The sequence below is a fragment of the Takifugu flavidus genome, chromosome 6 (genome assembly GCF_003711565.1).
Source record: "Takifugu flavidus isolate HTHZ2018 chromosome 6, ASM371156v2, whole genome shotgun sequence".
Classification (NCBI taxonomy): Eukaryota; Metazoa; Chordata; class Actinopteri; order Tetraodontiformes; family Tetraodontidae; genus Takifugu; species Takifugu flavidus.
The window spans coordinates 12,802,898-12,819,644 of record NC_079525.1 but is presented as its reverse complement, the minus strand read 5'-3'; the positions used below and the strand labels follow the sequence as shown (position 1 = coordinate 12,819,644).

General features: G+C 45.0%; 2 protein-coding genes across 3 annotated transcripts; both read right to left on the bottom strand.

Annotated features, from left to right (window-relative positions):
• Positions 1-401: 401 nt before the first annotated feature.
• Positions 402-3,858, bottom strand: asf1bb (anti-silencing function 1Bb histone chaperone). The gene is made up of 4 exons (XM_057035493.1): positions 3,573-3,858; positions 2,674-2,789; positions 2,370-2,546; positions 402-1,072 (listed from the first exon to the last, which is right to left on the bottom strand). Exons 1-4 carry the CDS (start codon positions 3,679-3,681, stop codon positions 866-868), a joined length of 609 nt encoding a protein of 202 aa, XP_056891473.1. The 5' UTR covers positions 3,682-3,858; the 3' UTR covers positions 402-865.
• Positions 3,859-5,053: 1,195 nt separating this feature from the next.
• On the bottom strand, positions 5,054-16,268 carry LOC130527596 (complement C3-like). 2 transcript variants are annotated; one of them, XM_057036247.1, is made up of 43 exons: positions 16,086-16,268; positions 15,584-15,782; positions 15,354-15,516; positions 15,191-15,279; positions 14,997-15,085; positions 14,752-14,834; positions 14,581-14,668; positions 14,392-14,494; positions 14,086-14,206; positions 13,801-13,916; positions 13,361-13,507; positions 13,049-13,148; positions 12,861-12,955; positions 12,462-12,653; positions 11,883-12,038; positions 11,453-11,582; positions 11,229-11,297; positions 10,876-11,061; positions 10,661-10,778; positions 10,468-10,556; positions 9,899-10,038; positions 9,620-9,832; positions 9,479-9,542; positions 9,309-9,398; positions 9,031-9,234; positions 8,881-8,956; positions 8,619-8,778; positions 8,441-8,533; positions 8,176-8,326; positions 8,007-8,092; positions 7,827-7,904; positions 7,592-7,747; positions 7,433-7,495; positions 7,231-7,306; positions 7,093-7,141; positions 6,730-6,820; positions 6,510-6,599; positions 6,315-6,429; positions 6,025-6,114; positions 5,751-5,843; positions 5,591-5,674; positions 5,344-5,488; positions 5,054-5,217 (listed from the first exon to the last, which is right to left on the bottom strand). In XM_057036247.1, the coding sequence occupies exons 1-43, from the start codon at positions 16,178-16,180 to the stop codon at positions 5,076-5,078; spliced, it is 4,977 nt and encodes a 1,658-aa protein (XP_056892227.1). In that variant the 5' UTR covers positions 16,181-16,268; the 3' UTR covers positions 5,054-5,075. The 2 variants fall into 2 exon arrangements, with proteins under 2 accessions (XP_056892227.1, XP_056892229.1); XM_057036249.1 differs by having other exon boundaries at positions 8,640-8,778.
• Between the last annotated feature and the right edge of the window lie 479 nt (positions 16,269-16,747).

Sequence of the window (16,747 nt, the reverse complement as noted above, 5' to 3'; positions counted from 1 at the left end):
GTTTAATGCTGCCGGGTAATATCAAATATAACGAACCAGGCAAAACGTATGACCCTGCTTTAATAGGTGTAAATAGCAGTGAAGCACATATTCACATGAGATTAGTTAGTACCCAAAAACTAGGATATAAAATGGAAGAGAAGACAGACTTTTTGTGATGCAGTTACCTAGCAACATGAGGCCAGAGTGAAAATGGCAGACAGATGGTGCCGCATTTTATGAATGAAGTTGGGGTGGGAAAAAAGAAACCGGAGCAGAGTGGGGAAAGGATGGGCTAGTGTGCGCGTGCATGTAGGGAAGAATCTCGCTGCTGTCGCTGTGTGTTCTTCCAATGAATAGTGAGAGTGGAGATGAGCTGTAGTGGTTGCTAAATACTGACACAAGCAATACTGACACAAACACACACAAAGAAACTTTATTACCCCTGCCCCTTTTACAAAGATGGAGGCAGCTTTTTATAGCCAGTACAAAATAATGTCCTCTTATCTTGGAGATAAAATAAGTGCTGGGAAAATACTATTTACAATGTATGTAAATCACCCTACCAACCTGAATGCATTATTTTTGTACACAAGCAGACAAATGACTAGAAAATAATAGATGCCCGACCGGTTAAGTGTTATAAAATGCTGTGCGTGTATCAGGGCTGGGGGCTGGGGGCTGGTGGCCCAGTTTGCTTAATTTTGAAAGCTCAGCCAAGACAGAGATGCAAAAAAACAAGACTGTGCCAGTTGTGTAGTGGTGTGTGGAAGAAAGAGGATATTGGTATTTGAAACGATTCTACAAACCATTTGTGGATATTGTACTAAGGTAGTTTCCAATGCTCCTGCTGCTGCTGGTACCTGACTGTCTAAACACATGGTTCTCACATGCAGTCCATGGAGTTGTCCGGCATCAGTCTGCCTGCAAAGATGCCGCCCAGTTTTGCAGGTATGCAGGACGGAGGAAACATGTCGCCAACGTTAGGGGAGGGGTCCACGTTCTCGCCGTCCTCCATCTTGTCCGCCACTCCCTCCCAGTTAATATGAAAACGAGTGACACGAGGGTTGGAGGCCAAAATGTTCCTCTGGAGCTGAGACACAGAAAATATCAAGGTGTTACAATGAGGAAAATTGAAATTTGAACACGTGAGGTTTGAATATTTTGTTTTTGTTTACGCTGCAACAGTGAATAAATGTAATTTTTCTATGCAACAAGCACAATTCCACCCCAGAAATATATAGAAATAATACCATCAATATTTTAAATGTAACTGTTACATGACCAACGTGAAAGATAGCAAATTGTTCCACCCAAGTCTGTTTGTCCCTTCCAGGCTACAGTATAAAACATTCAGGAACATTATGCCTCACATTAGTATTATCATCAATACCTCTCTCATGGGAATGAAAATAGTGTACGTCTAAGTAATTAGAATTAAGCATGACTGAATATGAATCTTTCCTGCTCGCTGTACATCCGTCTTAACTTAATTCTCCACTGCTTACACGTAGGGCAGTGCCGCAGTTGTCATTCTACACAGCATCTCTCCAACAGTGGAGCTGCAGTATGTTTTAGCTGTGTCCTAAAAGTAGTTCAGCACACTACTCTATGGAGAATACATAGCTGGTCTATTTTTGAAGAAAGCTCTATAAAGCTGCACAGGGCAGATTAGAACAGCAACCTCCCAGACGCTCGGCTCACTTTTCAAATTCAAAACAACGCCGCCCTGTATTGTTGCACCGACTACAGTTTGTGTAACACAAATACAAATGTCAACACAAATACAACCAAGATTAACTGTCATTAGTCTGAAAATTAAATCACCAAAAATCAAAAAAATGTTCTAGAGATGAAACCTGATTAGTGACGATGACGAATATAATTTATTACCATTGATCAATATTGCTGTCAAAATTCTACAGACAGTAGTTCTCACCGTGATTATTAAACTGAAAGAAATACAATTTATACAAGAGAAAAAAGTATGAAAGCCTTTAAAGACATTTTCACACTTTGTTGTTTAAAGATATACAACTGTGCTGTATTTCTTTTCATATTGTTATTTATTGTCACTAGTAATTTCGATATTCGAGCACTAGAGGGCAGTAAAATCCCTGTATACGAGCTGCATCAATAGACGGCATCTATTTTTAACCTTAAATTATATTTAAAAGTGGGGGTTGGAAAAAAAGAAACCAGAGTGGAGAGGGGAAAGGATGGGCTAGAGTGTGCGTGCATGTAAGACAGAATCTTGCTGCTCTGGCTGTGTGTTCTCTCCATGAATAGTGAGGGTGGAAATAAGCTGTCGTGGTTGTTAAATAGTGGCATTAAAAAAAGACAGTTGTGTGCTTAAGCCAATAAAACACATTTCAGAGGGTGTGCATTACCGTAGCATAGTCTGGTTTGAGAGGGGGGTTTTCCCGTTGTTCTGGGTCCGTGTATTCATTATTAACATAGTACCCGATACGTATGAACTCCTGTCCTTGATATGTGCAGGTTATTAGAACTACGGTCACTCCTACAGCATCGCTCTCTGGAATTAGTCCTGTGTTAGGGGCATCAGCCTGAAAGGGCAAAGAAATGTATAAAATTAGGACAATTGGTCAATGTTTCCATTTTTAAATCTGGTATTCAATACGTTCCAGCTTTAGTGAACAGTGAAATTGTAAAAATACTGAGACATTTGCTCACCTGAAAAACAAACATGTGTCTGCCAGCCGGTACCGGGCCAACGAGGACAGAGTCTAGGACCTGGTCATATTCCTCACTCTCAGCTGAACCCACATAGATGATTTTCCACTCCAGATCTGAAAAAAGTGCACGACAGTTCAAGTTTTGAGTTGCCAAGTATAGTTACAGTAATTTATACTGCATACAAACAGGGAGGACTTATAATTACTGCACTTACATTGAGATTTTACACTGTCAACATATATCAGCAGATATTCAGATGTAATTATTGGGTAAATTATGAATGTTGTGCATTCCATGTTTTTTTTTGTTTTTTATTAAAATAAGGACATGAGAAAATCAACTACTTGTGATACATGGATTAATCAATTTAATGGGGGCAACAAAACTATGGGGTGATTTCATTATTTTAGAATACAATAAAATACTGAGTCGACATTGAAGAGCGAAATAAAAAAATATATTATTTATAGAATCTTCAAGACTCACGAATGGTTGTTTGGTACAGCGGGAGATAAAACTTTAAGCTCGATAACTTTTCTCGGCTTTTGTTAATATCAACATTGAAATTCTGGGACAGGCTTCCCCTCCATCGCTAGTTACATCCGGGTGGTAAACCAATTAGCGTCGAGAAATAAACTCACATGACCCACATCGAACCAATCAGCGTGAGGGGGCGGGAACCACACAGAACGCGCCAGCGCCAATTTTTAACCACTTGAAAATATGATATCAGGAAACCTAACATTAAAACCGTATAAAAGATCTTAAAATGACCCCAAAATAGCACGAGGTTGATTTTTATTTACGGAACATTGTCTCCGGGATCAACTGAAGACAGAAATAGTGGCTAAATAGCCATCTTATAAATGTACGCGCAAGATGAAAACGTCACCCACCTTCTGGCAAGTCCTCCATGCACTCAAATGTAATTTCAAACTGAAAAGGATTTCCAAACGGACTCGGGTTGTCCAGCACAGCGACGTTCAACACCTGTACTTTGGCCATGCCGGTATCTTCTGAAACACCTCGACCTAAAATACAAATGTGACGGAGATGAACTAGTCGCCCTTCTCGACAAGTCCAAAGTAATTTCAAGCGTGAATTTCAGCTAAAGCGCAATTTTTTCTTTCCCGAGAACCCCAACATAGCCCAACAATGGTTCGGCTACCGGAAATACGTCACCGTTTTCTTCTTTGACGTTGTGCGTTGGAGAGATGCGTTTGTGTGGATTTACTGCCATCGTGTGGAGGATGTGAGATATGTACATGTGGAAAAACTGTGCATTATAGGACAAAAACACAGCTGTGCGAAGTTCAGGGGATATATCTGTCGCGGTGCTTTTGATTAAGAAGTTTTAAAAAGAAGATTCTTTTTAAAAAATGATAGTGACGTAGGTTTTCACCCTGGAAAGTACAGAAAAAAACACATCACGCACCAAATATTCTAACAGAAAGCGTGTATTCTTTCAAAATTATTCTAAGGGCTAAACTTGCCGTCAGAAACTAAGTTTCAGCAAGAAACTTAGTCCCATCCGGAATCAAAGTGTCTAAAACAATCCATATATTGAAGGGAAAATTGTGTTGAAGAAAAACCAAAAAGTATCCACTATTGGAAAATCCTCTAAATCCAAAGGAAGCGCTGAAGAACCAGACAGTTAAATCCAGAGAACCTTTATTCCTCTTCACAGATTCCAAAAGAGAGCTTTCTGCACCAATTACTTTCTCAAATTTATTCCATTTTTTTATGTTTTTACTGGTATTTACATCATCTTCACTGTGGGTTTTCCACACAATCACACATCTTTCTTATGGCGTCTCAAATGTCTTGGTCCAACCCTTAATCCCACCTATGAATGTTAATCAATCCATACTGAAGCGCCTATCGCCGTCCACTTGCCATCCTTCCCCCTTTATCCTTTCGAGGATGCTTACAAGAGCGTGGACATGAAGGCGGTGGCCGGCGGGCGTAGGTGCATCAACCTAGTTGTTGCTTATAGAGGATATCTGAAGGCTAATGTACAATAGGAGTGACCATAAAAAAGAGCGAAAACAAGCGGCATTATTTTGGTGGAGTAAACAGTTGATGCACAAAAGTGGAATGCTTTGGTTGCACGTGAGTTGCATGCAGGAGAACCCACGTGAAGGCCCAGTTTAAACATGTGCTGGACATGTACATGAATGGGAGTTCCTGAGCAGGAGCAGTGATGTATTGTGTCATTTGTGTTTCCTTCTCTGCAGACTGTGTTGGTGGATCGTGCTCCAAACAGGCTTAAATTATAAATATATTTAGTGCCTTCACACTTACACCAGAAATGTCCACTAATACAGTTTTCGCACATCCTCTACCACTATTGATGTGAACACATAAAAGAGACACGTTGATGTTTGAATTTCTTCCTTTTATTGCCGGCAGCCGTATTGCGTGTACTCCCGAACCAGCTCTTCCATGCCCTGACAGGTGGGCCTGTGTTGCTCAGTCTTACACTCTGACTCTGTGGGCCAGTACTCGACCCAGGTTCTCTCACCGAGAACATACTGATACCTGAGGGGTGCAAAGGCAAACACAGATTAGGGATTTCGAGCGGCTTGAGCAAGAGTAAGGAGGTCCAATAAGATCACAGAGGTCACAGGACGACCTCACGGGACCCACACAAGCATGGAAACGTACAACTTATCCCGCCTGTCCACGTGGATGTCTTTGGACGCGCCCATGATGAGATAGTTTTGGTCTTTTTTCAGATCTAAGGCCACTCTGCAGTGAGGGAAACCGAGGAATATTCGCTCTTTCCCTTCAGGAGCCACATCATTATTTCCTGCAGTTAAAAAAAAACCAAACATGTTGTTTGAGAGAGGAGTCGCCCCAAAGCATCCTGGGAAAACTCCGTCCACACCTCACTGTTAAAAACGGCGCTCACCTTCTTTGATGACGTCCAACACTCGCACGGTGTAAACGTCCGTGGACAAACTCTTTGTGAAGTCTTGCAGTCTCACTTTGTACACTGTAAACGGCAACGTTACACACGTTACTGGCGCACTCGTCCAAGCGTCCTGATTCAAATCGTAACCATCTGTTACCGTAATCTATTTTGTTGAACTGCTGAGTCTCGCAGGCCTTCGCTGTGCGTTCGTCGTTGCTGATGTTTCCCTTCTTCTGCATGCTGCAGTTCTCTAAAGCACAGAGCAGGAAGAGCGTCAACGCACAACCCAAGGCGGTTGCATGTGTGCACGCACGTGGGGGCGCTCCATGTGTCCTTCAGATGTCCGGACGTCGACACAGCCGCGTTTGGAAAATCGCATTTGGGTTCATGTGAGAGAGGTGAGGTCCCGGCTTTATCCCGGCCCCGCTCACCTTCGGCACATGTGCATTCGTCGCCCCTGCAGAGTCGCAGCAGCTGTCCAGATGTCCTCTCTGGGTGGTAGAACCTCACGCAGGATGTTTCTGCAGGAGAACACGTTAGGAAAATGAACCTGTGCTCATTTAAGCAGCCCGGGAACCTCAAACCTCTGTTAAAGAGCCCGATGATCCACTCTGACTACCTGAAGGCCATTAGGGAAGCACAAACCCATGTTGGATGCATGTGTGTGTGCGGGGGTGGGGGGTGGGGGGCGGGGGCAGGTAGGTTCGCCTCTGACACTCACGGTTACTGTCGTCAAGGGCGTGTTCATAGACAGACACAGCGGCTGGTTGCATCACACCCACTTTGAACTTCTGGTGGATCCTGAATTTGATCTCTTCCGGGCGTTTGTGGGAAATCTGTGGAGCGGTGGCAGTCCAAAGGGATTTAAAGCCGACGAAGACGAAGACGAAGACAAAGACGAAGAACAAAGTTTTACCTTATCGAGATAGATGATGAGCGCGCCTCTGTCTGACTCGGGAGGGTTCACGCTGTATTTTGAAATGGTACGAGCACGACCTTTGGACAACTAAACACACACACACACACACAGGTCTTTATGACTTGACGTGACCAACCCCCAGACAACGATATGACACCCCCTGTTGTTCGCTCTAGCCATTGACCTGCGCGAGTGTGTGTGTGTGTGTGTGTCTTACTAGGCTCAGGTCCTGGGTGTTAACATCGAAGCCAGTTAATAAGCCAATATCCAGAACTGACATGTTGGCATCACGCTCCAAGTCCTTATGCCTGGTAAAAATACATGAACACACACACACATACACACATACACACACACACAAACACAAATAACTTTTAAGTAAGCCTTAAACCTGGACAGTTTTTTTGAGGTGGCACTTGGTCTAAAAAGGCTTAGAATGAATGTTTTGGGGCCGCTTAGACGGGGACACGAAGAATGATGTCAGAATATTTTGAATAAAAATCAGATCAAGACTAGAAGTAAGAATAAGGGGAAGAAGATGGAAAGGTGACTTTAAATGTGTGATATCTGCCACACTTACAAAACCTTTATCGTTAACTGAAACGTAGCCTCATCCTCGTCCTTTTTTTCTGGGAGGACAAAAAAAAAAATGAAGAAAAAACTTAGACAATACGTCATGAACCAGGACGATAAACAGATCATAATAAGTGATAATAACCTGGGAGAAGTTGAACTGACAAGTCAAAGCGGGGACAGTCCTTGTCTTTAGGCAAAGCGTAATACAGAGACACCATCTGGTATGAAGAGAAGGTGATAGAAGCGTAAAAATCTGTAAACGTTTCTTTACTAAAGTGTCTTTATTTCAATAAACCTGCATTCAATGTCTGGAACTGAGCCCACAGACAGATAGATAGACTCACTTTTAATACAGCCTCTCCTTTTCCAGTTGCAGTCACTTTCACATTCTGGTTTATGCTTTTCATCTGTTTCATTTGGACGTGTCCAGAAAAGACGGACAGCGATCAGCGGAAGCCGTGAGAGACACGTCTCAGATGATACACAAATGTGATCTTTCTTACTTTGCTCGTCCTGGTGGTGTAGCGGCTTTCACGGTCGAAGTTGTACATGTCAGGTTTGGATCTGCCCGGCAGCAAAATGTCGACATTCAGATCATATTCTGGCCCTTTATAACTGGTCCAGAACTCCGCTAAAGCCTGGTACACCAGTATGGTGGCCTGGTCGGGGATTGGGGGGGGGGGGGGTGAACATGAGTTTGTGGGTGCTGAGAGGAGGTGAGGTGAGGTGAGGAGTTACCTGGGTCGATCCAAAACCTCCAGCCACCCGTTGCTGCTTGTTGAGCCATCGGACAACCGGTGTGGCTTCTTCAAATGCCTTTATCAGAGATGACACCTTTTTTTTTAGCATGCGTGTCTTTATTCACGCCGATGCTATCGCTATTCATGCTAATGCTATAGCTATTCACGCTGTGCTCACCATGGACTTGATGAGAGCCAGCAAACTGTAAGCTGTGGCCTCCAGCGTGTAAACCCGTCCCATGGGCACCTGCCAGTGTGAGGAATCTAAGGAAAACCTTCTATATTACACCTCCAATGAATGACTGATCTGTTTATTAGTAATAAGTATGAAATGTTGACCCAGAGACCTGGCGAGGCGAACTTGAAGAGAATATCCTGACGTAGTTTGTTCTCATTCGCCAGGGCATAGGACGCTATGGCCACGGCGTATGGGTTGATTAGGGTGGGCAGACGCATCTCCAGGTAGACCACGGCCTTTGCTTTGCTGGCTTGCAAACCCTGGGTAGGGGGAAACGTGAGGGAGGGGGACGAATGCTACGGATTTCAGCGGTATCTGATTAACCGGACGTTGTTGGTCGACAGGCTGATAAAAATGACGAGTGTGGAACTCACGGTGACATGAGTGCATATGGACTGCGACTCTTGCATGGCAATGAGGCAGAACGCTGTCATGGAGGCATCAGAATCAGTGCCGAGGACATCGCCCTACACACACACACACACACACATGCTAAGCATTCGTAGCCAACACCAACTGTGGGAGATGTTGGACAGAAGTGAATGGAGACACCATCATGGCACTGTGGAACACCTCCCCAGCCTCGTGGAAGAGACCGGTACGTGTTTGCACTCTGGAAATCAGGAACTCCACAGCATCGCAGACGCCGGTTCTCTTCACCGCCACCAGCTTGTCGGCCATGGCGAGCACCTTGACCACAAAAGCTGTCAGCCTTGAGGAGGGGAGAGAAGAGGGAATCCTTTCAGACCTTTCCACCAGTAACAAATGCATCCTTAGCGAAAAGGTGGGTAACACCCGTGCTTGAGGGCCTCACCAGGTGCTACTTTGTTGATCGGGATAAGCAGCAAAAGAACCATCAGTCTTACGGTACGTCAGTTGGTTCAGGTGACCTACATGAGCAGACAGGTGGCTTTTACCAACATGCCGCCGTCATTCCTGCACATTTAACGCCAATGAAACCCACCGGTGCGGATGTGTTGGAGGGCTTCGTTACGTCGATCAATGTTCACGGCTTCCCACTGGTTGGTTTGGTCTAAATACCATGTTGCAGCTACTGTCAGGGACAAGTGGATCATATTCTCCTCCCCGTCGCCTCCCGGCTGATAGATTAAGTTGCCCACTGATTCACCGTTAATGTCATTCTCCAGCTTGTCTGCTTGGTCTCTGCCTGGAAACGTTTTCCTTGCGTGAAGCCACAGGTCTCACCAGAAAACGAGGTTGCGTTCAAACATATACATTTACCCGTCACGTAGATTTGGGTGCTCGTGGGTGTGTTTGGAACAAAGTCCCTTGGAGAAATTCTACTGTTGATGATTTCGACCTGCTTACCATCTTGGGAAAAAGAGGGGGAAAAACCTTGTACCTTGTAACAGAACCATCGAAAGCATATATGCTGTATATTTAAGACGTACCTTCTCCTATTTTTTCTGGATTAATAACGACTGTCTTTGGAACTTTAACCATGATGCCATCGGGCTGAAAAGGAAAGAAAGCTGGGCCATCATCCAGGGCTTGGTGAATTCCTGGAGATGTGAATGACAACGCTCTCTCACCACGACGCGCAGCGTCTTCTTGATGCCGTCACTGAGCATGGAGTCTTTCACGGCCGCTTTGACCTCGATGGGGTACTGCCCTTCCTTCATGGGAATAACAATGAACGGCACGGAAAGTGACGTTTTCCGTCCGACGTGAACCGCCTGGCGATGCTTCCCCCGTTTGAAAGCCGCGCTGCACAGATCTTGTTGCTCGAAAAGATCAACAACCACCTTGGGAAGGCGGCGAAAACGTTAGGTCTGTCTCTTCTCGTCACCTCTTTAACTGCAGCAACTCACAGTAGCGGGATTAGGGCTGTAGTTGTAGATGAGCACTTTGATTTGCAGCTGTTCTCCACGAACAGCAAAGTAGGGTAGTTTCACATCAAGAAAAAAGTCCTTCCGGACAATGACCTCCAATGGTTCGGCTATACAGATACCTGAAGACAAGAACGGAGCATTAGCTAAGGACAGAACTGGGCAAATCCAGTCCTCGATGGCCAGATTCAAGCCAGACTTTCTGTCCTACAGGTAGACAACGCTTTCACCTGGGGTTCCATTTACTTTGGTGAAAGCAGTTTCTGCCTGGTAAGACACAAAACCCAAATCCAACCCTCAAGGACTGGATTTGCCCTCCCCTGATGGCCAAGTACAATCCATGAAGGCTGGATTCCAGCCAGGTTTTGCATCCTACCAGGAAGAAACCACTTTCGCCAAATGAGGCGGAAACCCAGGTAAAAGTGTTGTGTGCCTGTAGGATAGAAAACCCGGTGCGGATCTGGCCCTCAAGGACTGGACTTGCCCACCTCTGGCTATGGAGCTAAACAAGATTTGGGCTAGAGGGCAGCTTGTAACCACTGAATCCTCACCGAGACTCCTCGACAGGCTTATCCCGATGAACTGCCAGGTCGTAATGGAGTCCTGCAGTGGGATATGTTTTTGCATCGATGTGCTGGGACTGAAAAGAGGACAACAAATTTTCCACATCACGTAGGCAATTGATCCTCAAAGTGTTTTTTTTTTTTTAAAAATTCCCATTATTGTGTCTTTCTGTTTCTTCACCAGGCGGGTTGAGTCTCGGGACAAGGAGGCAATTTGACGTCCATCCAAAGCCAACTGGCTGGAAACTGAGTGCGTGAAACGATTTCATCGCTGTCCATGTAGCTGTCGTCCTCCTCACCTGAAGTGCCGTTACAAACATTACAAGAATTCAAATGATATTTGATGTATTCCAGCCAGAGAGTTGGGCTGGACCATAGATCCCCTACCCCTCTTACTGAGAGCAACTTGGAGGTCGTCCTCCTTCTTGGTTTCCATCTCTTTGCAACAGCGCAGGAAGGCCTCGACGCAAGCGACCTCATCCCCGATGTACTCGCTGCGCCTCTCACAGCTGTAGGACAGCGGCGAGTCCCTGATGCCATCCAAGCAGCAGTCGCGCTGCAGCTGGTCTTCATACTGGTTGGCTGGAATTAAACAGACGTATGCATCATTGTACGTCTATAAGTCACCTTCCTGAACGCACCACTGGGATAATGGGAGTTGGGAAGTAACAGTTTGATTCAAGATCTTACGTCACTTCCTGTGGAAAGACATCTGTTAATTAGATGGCTGAATGATTTGGGGCTCTTACCCAGGCTTGTGGTCATTGCTCTCAGGGTCGTGTCTCTCTTTTTCCTGCTGGGAGCTGGACAGCTGTATTCTGCAAACACAACACAGCCGATGGTTGTTGCATCTTACCCTCCTCCCTCCCTTCGGTGTTGCTTTTTCCTAACATGCTTTTGCCGCATCGAACTATTTCCTGGCCTGTTTTATGACGTCGGCTAACTTAACTTTGTTGTAGGGTTTGAAACCCACCTTGTCTGTGGGGAGTCGCAGAAGCTGTGTTGGAAACAAACAGCAGCCCAGCGTCAGAGAAGACACTGATCCCGTTCTTCCCTCCGCCTGGTGTGCAGCCTGTGTCATACGACTCTACCGTGTCCCACACCTGAACACAGCGAAAGTCAGCGTTTCGCTGTTCGAGCACGAGGGAAACAACCCTAAAACGTGAACAGAGACTGTTCCATATCCTGCAAGAACCGGAGCATGGAGTGGTTCTGGCTTCAGAGGCCAGAACAAAATGATGTCATGTGGTCGTCTAATGTCAGAGAACTACCGTGTGATTGGTCAAACATATGGAGTGGGTGTGGTTATTTGTGACACAATAGCTGAGGAGATGATGATGATGATGATGATGATGATGATGATGATGATGATGATAAAAACAAGCATTTAATACTAATCTTGCCTTTTGCTGATTGAGTAGGTGCTTGTTGTTCAGAACAAACACGCCTTTGTCAACAGCCACCAGTCCCACTGTGGCTCCAGGGTCTCCGGTGACCTTCAGACCAAACATCTTGCGAGGCTCGTAGGAAGAAGAGGGCGTGGTTGTTTCCAGCTTCAACTAAAGGAAGAGGCATATTTTGAATTTGACAATCGCAGAACTTCTCTACACTGTAGTAGTAGTAGTAGTAGTAGTAGTAGTAGTAGTAGTAGCAGTAGTAGTAGTAGTAGTAGTAGTAGTAGTAGTAGTAGCAGTAGTAGTAGTAGTTGTAGTAGCAGTAGCAGTAGTAGTAGTAGTAGCAGTAGTAGTAGCAGTAGTAGTAGTAGGAGTAGTAGTAGTAGTAGTAGTAGTAGTAGTAGCAGCAGTAGTAGTAGTAGTAGTAGTAGAAGTAGTAGTAGCAGTAGTAGTAGTAGTAGTAGTAGTAGTAGTAGTAGCAGTAGTAGTAGTAGAGTAGTAGTAGTAGTAGTAGTAGCAGTAGTAGTAGTAGTAGTAGTAGTAGCAGCAGTAGTAGTAGTAGTAGCAGTGCTTTGTCCTGTGTCTTACCGAGCCCAGGCAGGAGTCCTGAACATCCACCCAAACAGAGTCCGACACCACTTCGTTGTCACTTGGGTGGTAATAGGCTATGAGGCGGAACGATGGCATCATGTTGCTGGTAACAGGGACTGTCATGGATATCAGTGTTTGCCCTTGTGTCCTGTAGAAGCCATGTTTCACCAGTTGACCTCTGCTCAGGATCTGAAAGTATTTCACAAAGGATGAAGGATCAGGAAAGGATCAAAAAGGAATAATGTTTGGAGACCCTCTACAGGCCTTCAAATTGGGCAAACAAACATCATTTGACACTTTTTACAACTTCATAAATCACCTCTATACATAGTTTTGTTTTATGTTGTAGTTGATGTAATGAGAAGACACACACACACCAACACACTCACAAATTACCAAGTATGTAATGTCCTTGTCTGTTTTGTCTTGCATAATGAAGCTGAAGATGACCTTCAGATTCTCTCCCACTGACACCTGAGCCCTGTCCACACCTGCAACGACAACACCGTAAGCACCAAAATCAGGTGTGAAACGGACCTGTCCATCTTTACTTCCACGCAGTACAGACAGAAGCAGAAGCCTACCGATGTGAAGGTAACTGTTGCTGGTGGTAGTGTAAGAGGTAGCCGTCATATTCGTGGATGCTTGTCTTTCAGGGGAAATGGCTCGAACATCTGTCCGCGCCTACAATTAAAAACACAGCTGGGCAATGAAACAAACAAAAAGTGAGGATTAAATCCTACCATTACAGTGATTTTGCGTTTATAATTCTTTAACCAGTAGAGGGCGCTCCTGCTGTCCCTACCATTATTTTTCCTCCACCAAATCATGAAGTAAATTTCTCTTCTTAAAGATGAGAGTCAGACCGACAGACATATAAATGAATCATCTCTTACTGTGACTGTAATTATCTGACTTCCTTGGTCCGTATTGATGGAAAGCCTCGCCAGGCCATTGGCAGACGTTCGGCCCTTCACCTCACCAGGATCCACCACCACGTTGACTCCCTGTGCCGGGCTGCCGTCAGAGTTAGCAACTTCAACCTGCAAGTGAATAGCTCATTAAAATAAGATACTGTTTCAACAGGAAATGATCCAAATAAGTTAATTCTGTTACAGGTGATTGTGTTGTATTGCTGGTTTTTCCCTGTTCCCCCCATCCTCCCATTTTGGGTGTGGCTGCCTCAGTCTCAATTTTGACAGTAAAACACCGTAAAAACCTTTTATTGCCTACCGTCTCTGCCCTCTGGGAGCCAAAACTGAACCGAAACCCAACACAATCAACGCAGTCTTTCAGAAAAGGAGTGTGAAATGAGCGGCTTGTGTAATGTGTTTACCATGACGTCGAAGGACATTCCTGGTTTGAAATATTTCGGTGTTCTTTTGAAACTGAGAGTGTAGGGTGACGTTACAATCTTGATGCCTCTAAACTCTGCCCCCACCATTTCACTGCCTGCAGATGCACACAAACCAATACACACTTTTCAATTCTACTTTCATTTCATTTTTGGGGGTTCACATGTGCAGATCTTCATGTTTCATTGAGGCCTTTATGGAGCCTGTAGGTTAATCCTGCGCGTTTATGAGCTGAGGCCTTTCTTATCTATAAGTTGAGCACTTACCACTCTCTGTTAACACTCCAACAGCTACGAACATGGAGCTTCCCACCAGATCTTGTATGTTTTGGAAGTAGTGAGAAAGGTGCTCTTTCTTCAGTTGTACCTGACCTTCACCACCTGTGATCTAAAGTGACGTGCAAATGTAGAATTTTGAGGACAAATGAAAAAATTATCCACATCTAGAATGTGCTCCTCTGGCAGTAGAACGCCCAAGGAGTTCTGGGGGTGGATGGGAAATGTAGTCCTAGCGTGTCCTCCTGGGTATACCTGGAGGTCTACTGGGTGACATTAAAGGGAACATTTAGTTACCTCCACTCGTTGAAGAGAGCTGGGGATGCTGTGTTTTCTACCCCTGTGGATAACCCCAAATACCCCATAGGCAGTACCATCAACTTCTTCACCAAAAAGGTATCTACAACCACAAAAATGCTTGAATATCACAATGTTCAAAATGCGACCACAACAAACTCCCACCATCACCCAGTCGGTCAAACGTACGTAGCTTTGATTTCAACTGTCAGCTCTTGGCTGTCGGTGTAGAAGAAAGGGCTCTCGAGGATCAGCTTGACTTCAAAACTGGGCAGCACTAAGGGGACGTCAGAAAGTTCATTTTGATTCTGTCCCAACGTGAACACCTGGCAGAACATTTGGAGTTTCTCCCCGGCTCACCGTGTTCTTTCACCTCAAACTCGGACGAGTAGCTCATCTGAGGTTTGCTGCTGAACCTGGCCTCCACCCTCCACAGACCAATGCTGACACACACACACACACACACACACAGACGCACACACACACACAAACGCAGAAAGAGAGAGAGTAGCTCTGACTTACCATTTAGAAAAGAAAAGACCTTGATAGGATTTGACGCACCAGCAGTATTTCATATAAAGTCGACACAACATTGACCACCATACCTGACAATTTCAGCAAGTTTGTAGCTTCCAGAGTACATCCCAGACTGCAGAAAGACTGTGTTGCTCTCCAGAATGATCCCTTCTGGGCTCTGCGAATAGACAGTTCGAGTGTTTAAACTGTGTGAACTGACTGCATTTAAAATCCATCTAAAAAGACGTTGGTAAGTGTGCATCTAAAAATGAAAATACAGTACCACAATCTGGACGGTAATGGACGTATCTGTTTGATTGTCTCTTTCCACGGGCTCCATGTGCGGTGTCACAGCAAACATCCTGTAATGAACTGAAAAAGAAAACCGAGACGTTTCCTGCCGGACGCGTGGATCTGTTTAGAGCGTCGATGTGGAAGAATCTCACGTTTACTGTTGGGTGTGTAGAGGGTTTTGTCAGTCTGGATGTAGATGTAGCCAGACTGAAAGGACACCAAGGCCGCTTTCTCCAGTTGGATGTCTGGGAAGCGAGCTTGCAGGAAGACGTACTGCTTCAAGTTGGGCTCCAGACTAAAGTCCGTTGGGGAGATCTGAAAACAAATGCTAATTAGGTCGGAAAAGATTCACCAAAGGAAACCCTGGCCCTTCTTCTTTTACCCTGATCACTCCGAAGGACTGGAAATGATCCACCTGCCGAAGTGTCACAAATCTGGATGCCAGCCTTCGGGATTTGGTCGGATAACTGAGAACGAGGATTTCGACCTGGATGTCGTCCTCTCCTGTGCAGTCCTGACACTCCACAAAGACATTTACCGGGGTTCCCACTTGCAGGATGTTGGGGGCAGACATCACCTTCCTGTGCGGAAATACTTTCATATGTTGATTTGGTTGCCTTTACAAACAATAGGTGATTTATTGATGGTCTTGGACAGGATCCAGTTCTGATCAAATAAACATTCCTTCATATTTCCCGTCAGGTTGCATCACCTGGTGAAATTTGTTGGTTCAGCCAAACTTACTGGAAACAACTTGAATCGGGGCGAAATGCTGGAGTATTTCAACAACCCGTCCGTCTCTATTCATGATGATTTAAATCCACCCAAACAATCAATGCCTATTTTCACATGCAGACATTAGGAGCAAATCCAGGTTTACTTACAGCGAGGATCCTCCGGCCAGACCGATCAAAGTGGAAGAGCTACAAAAGGCAAACAGCCAGACCAGAGGCCTGCACACATCCAGGCCTGATCTCATTTTGACAGTTTGGACACCTCTCCTCAACTGAACTCCGGACGCTGCTCTGCAGTAGCTCAAGTGGCGTGAGGCTACCAAGTGGGCGGAGCTTCGCTTGCTATCTCCAACAAAAAGCCTTCATCGTTCACCACAGGACCAGCTTAGTTGACGTGCGTGGAGGCAACGAACCATTCTCGCACATTTAAAATTTGCTGTTCTTTTTATTCATCATATTTTTTCTTGAGCAATGTTGACGTAATAGTACTGTTGGCTAGAAGGTTCCTGGTTGGTCGGCCCAGGGGGGGCCAGGCGCTTCTGTGTGGGGTTTTCGTGAGGTCCTCGTGTCTGCCTGGTTCTCATCTTTCTCAGAAGAAAGATGTATTGATGTAGATAATATTGACCTCAACGATGATATTTAATAAAAGTGAATGAATTTATCAGCATCACAACAAATACCGAGATGGTAACGTTTGTTTTTAAGGTGAGACAAAGCCAATGAATATATTTCTAATAATTTTTGCTGGATTTTCCTCTGGTTTGACATGATTGAGAGGTGTTTTGTTGCTATACATTTGAGGATTGTCTCCT

Bases quoted from the DNA above. Each gene is read 5' to 3' on its own strand.
- asf1bb (XM_057035493.1), bottom strand. From the start codon at position 3,681: ATGGCCAAAGTACAGGTGTTGAACGTCGCTGTGCTGGACAACCCGAGT. The intron at 2,547-2,673 runs GTGAGCAAATGT...TTGCCCTTTCAG, and splicing joins GACACATGTTTGTTTTTCAG to GCTGATGCCCCTAACACAGG. The intron at 1,073-2,369 runs GTAATGCACACC...TCTGTGTCTCAG, and splicing joins TCAAACCAGACTATGCTACG to CTCCAGAGGAACATTTTGGC.
- LOC130527596 (XM_057036247.1), bottom strand. From the start codon at position 16,180: ATGAGATCAGGCCTGGATGTGTGCAGGCCTCTGGTCTGGCTGTTTGCC. The intron at 8,327-8,440 runs GTGAGTTCCACA...CCCCCTACCCAG, and splicing joins CCATATGCACTCATGTCACC to GGTTTGCAAGCCAGCAAAGC. The intron at 7,307-7,432 runs GTGAGTCTATCT...TCTTCATACCAG, and splicing joins AAGGAGAGGCTGTATTAAAA to ATGGTGTCTCTGTATTACGC.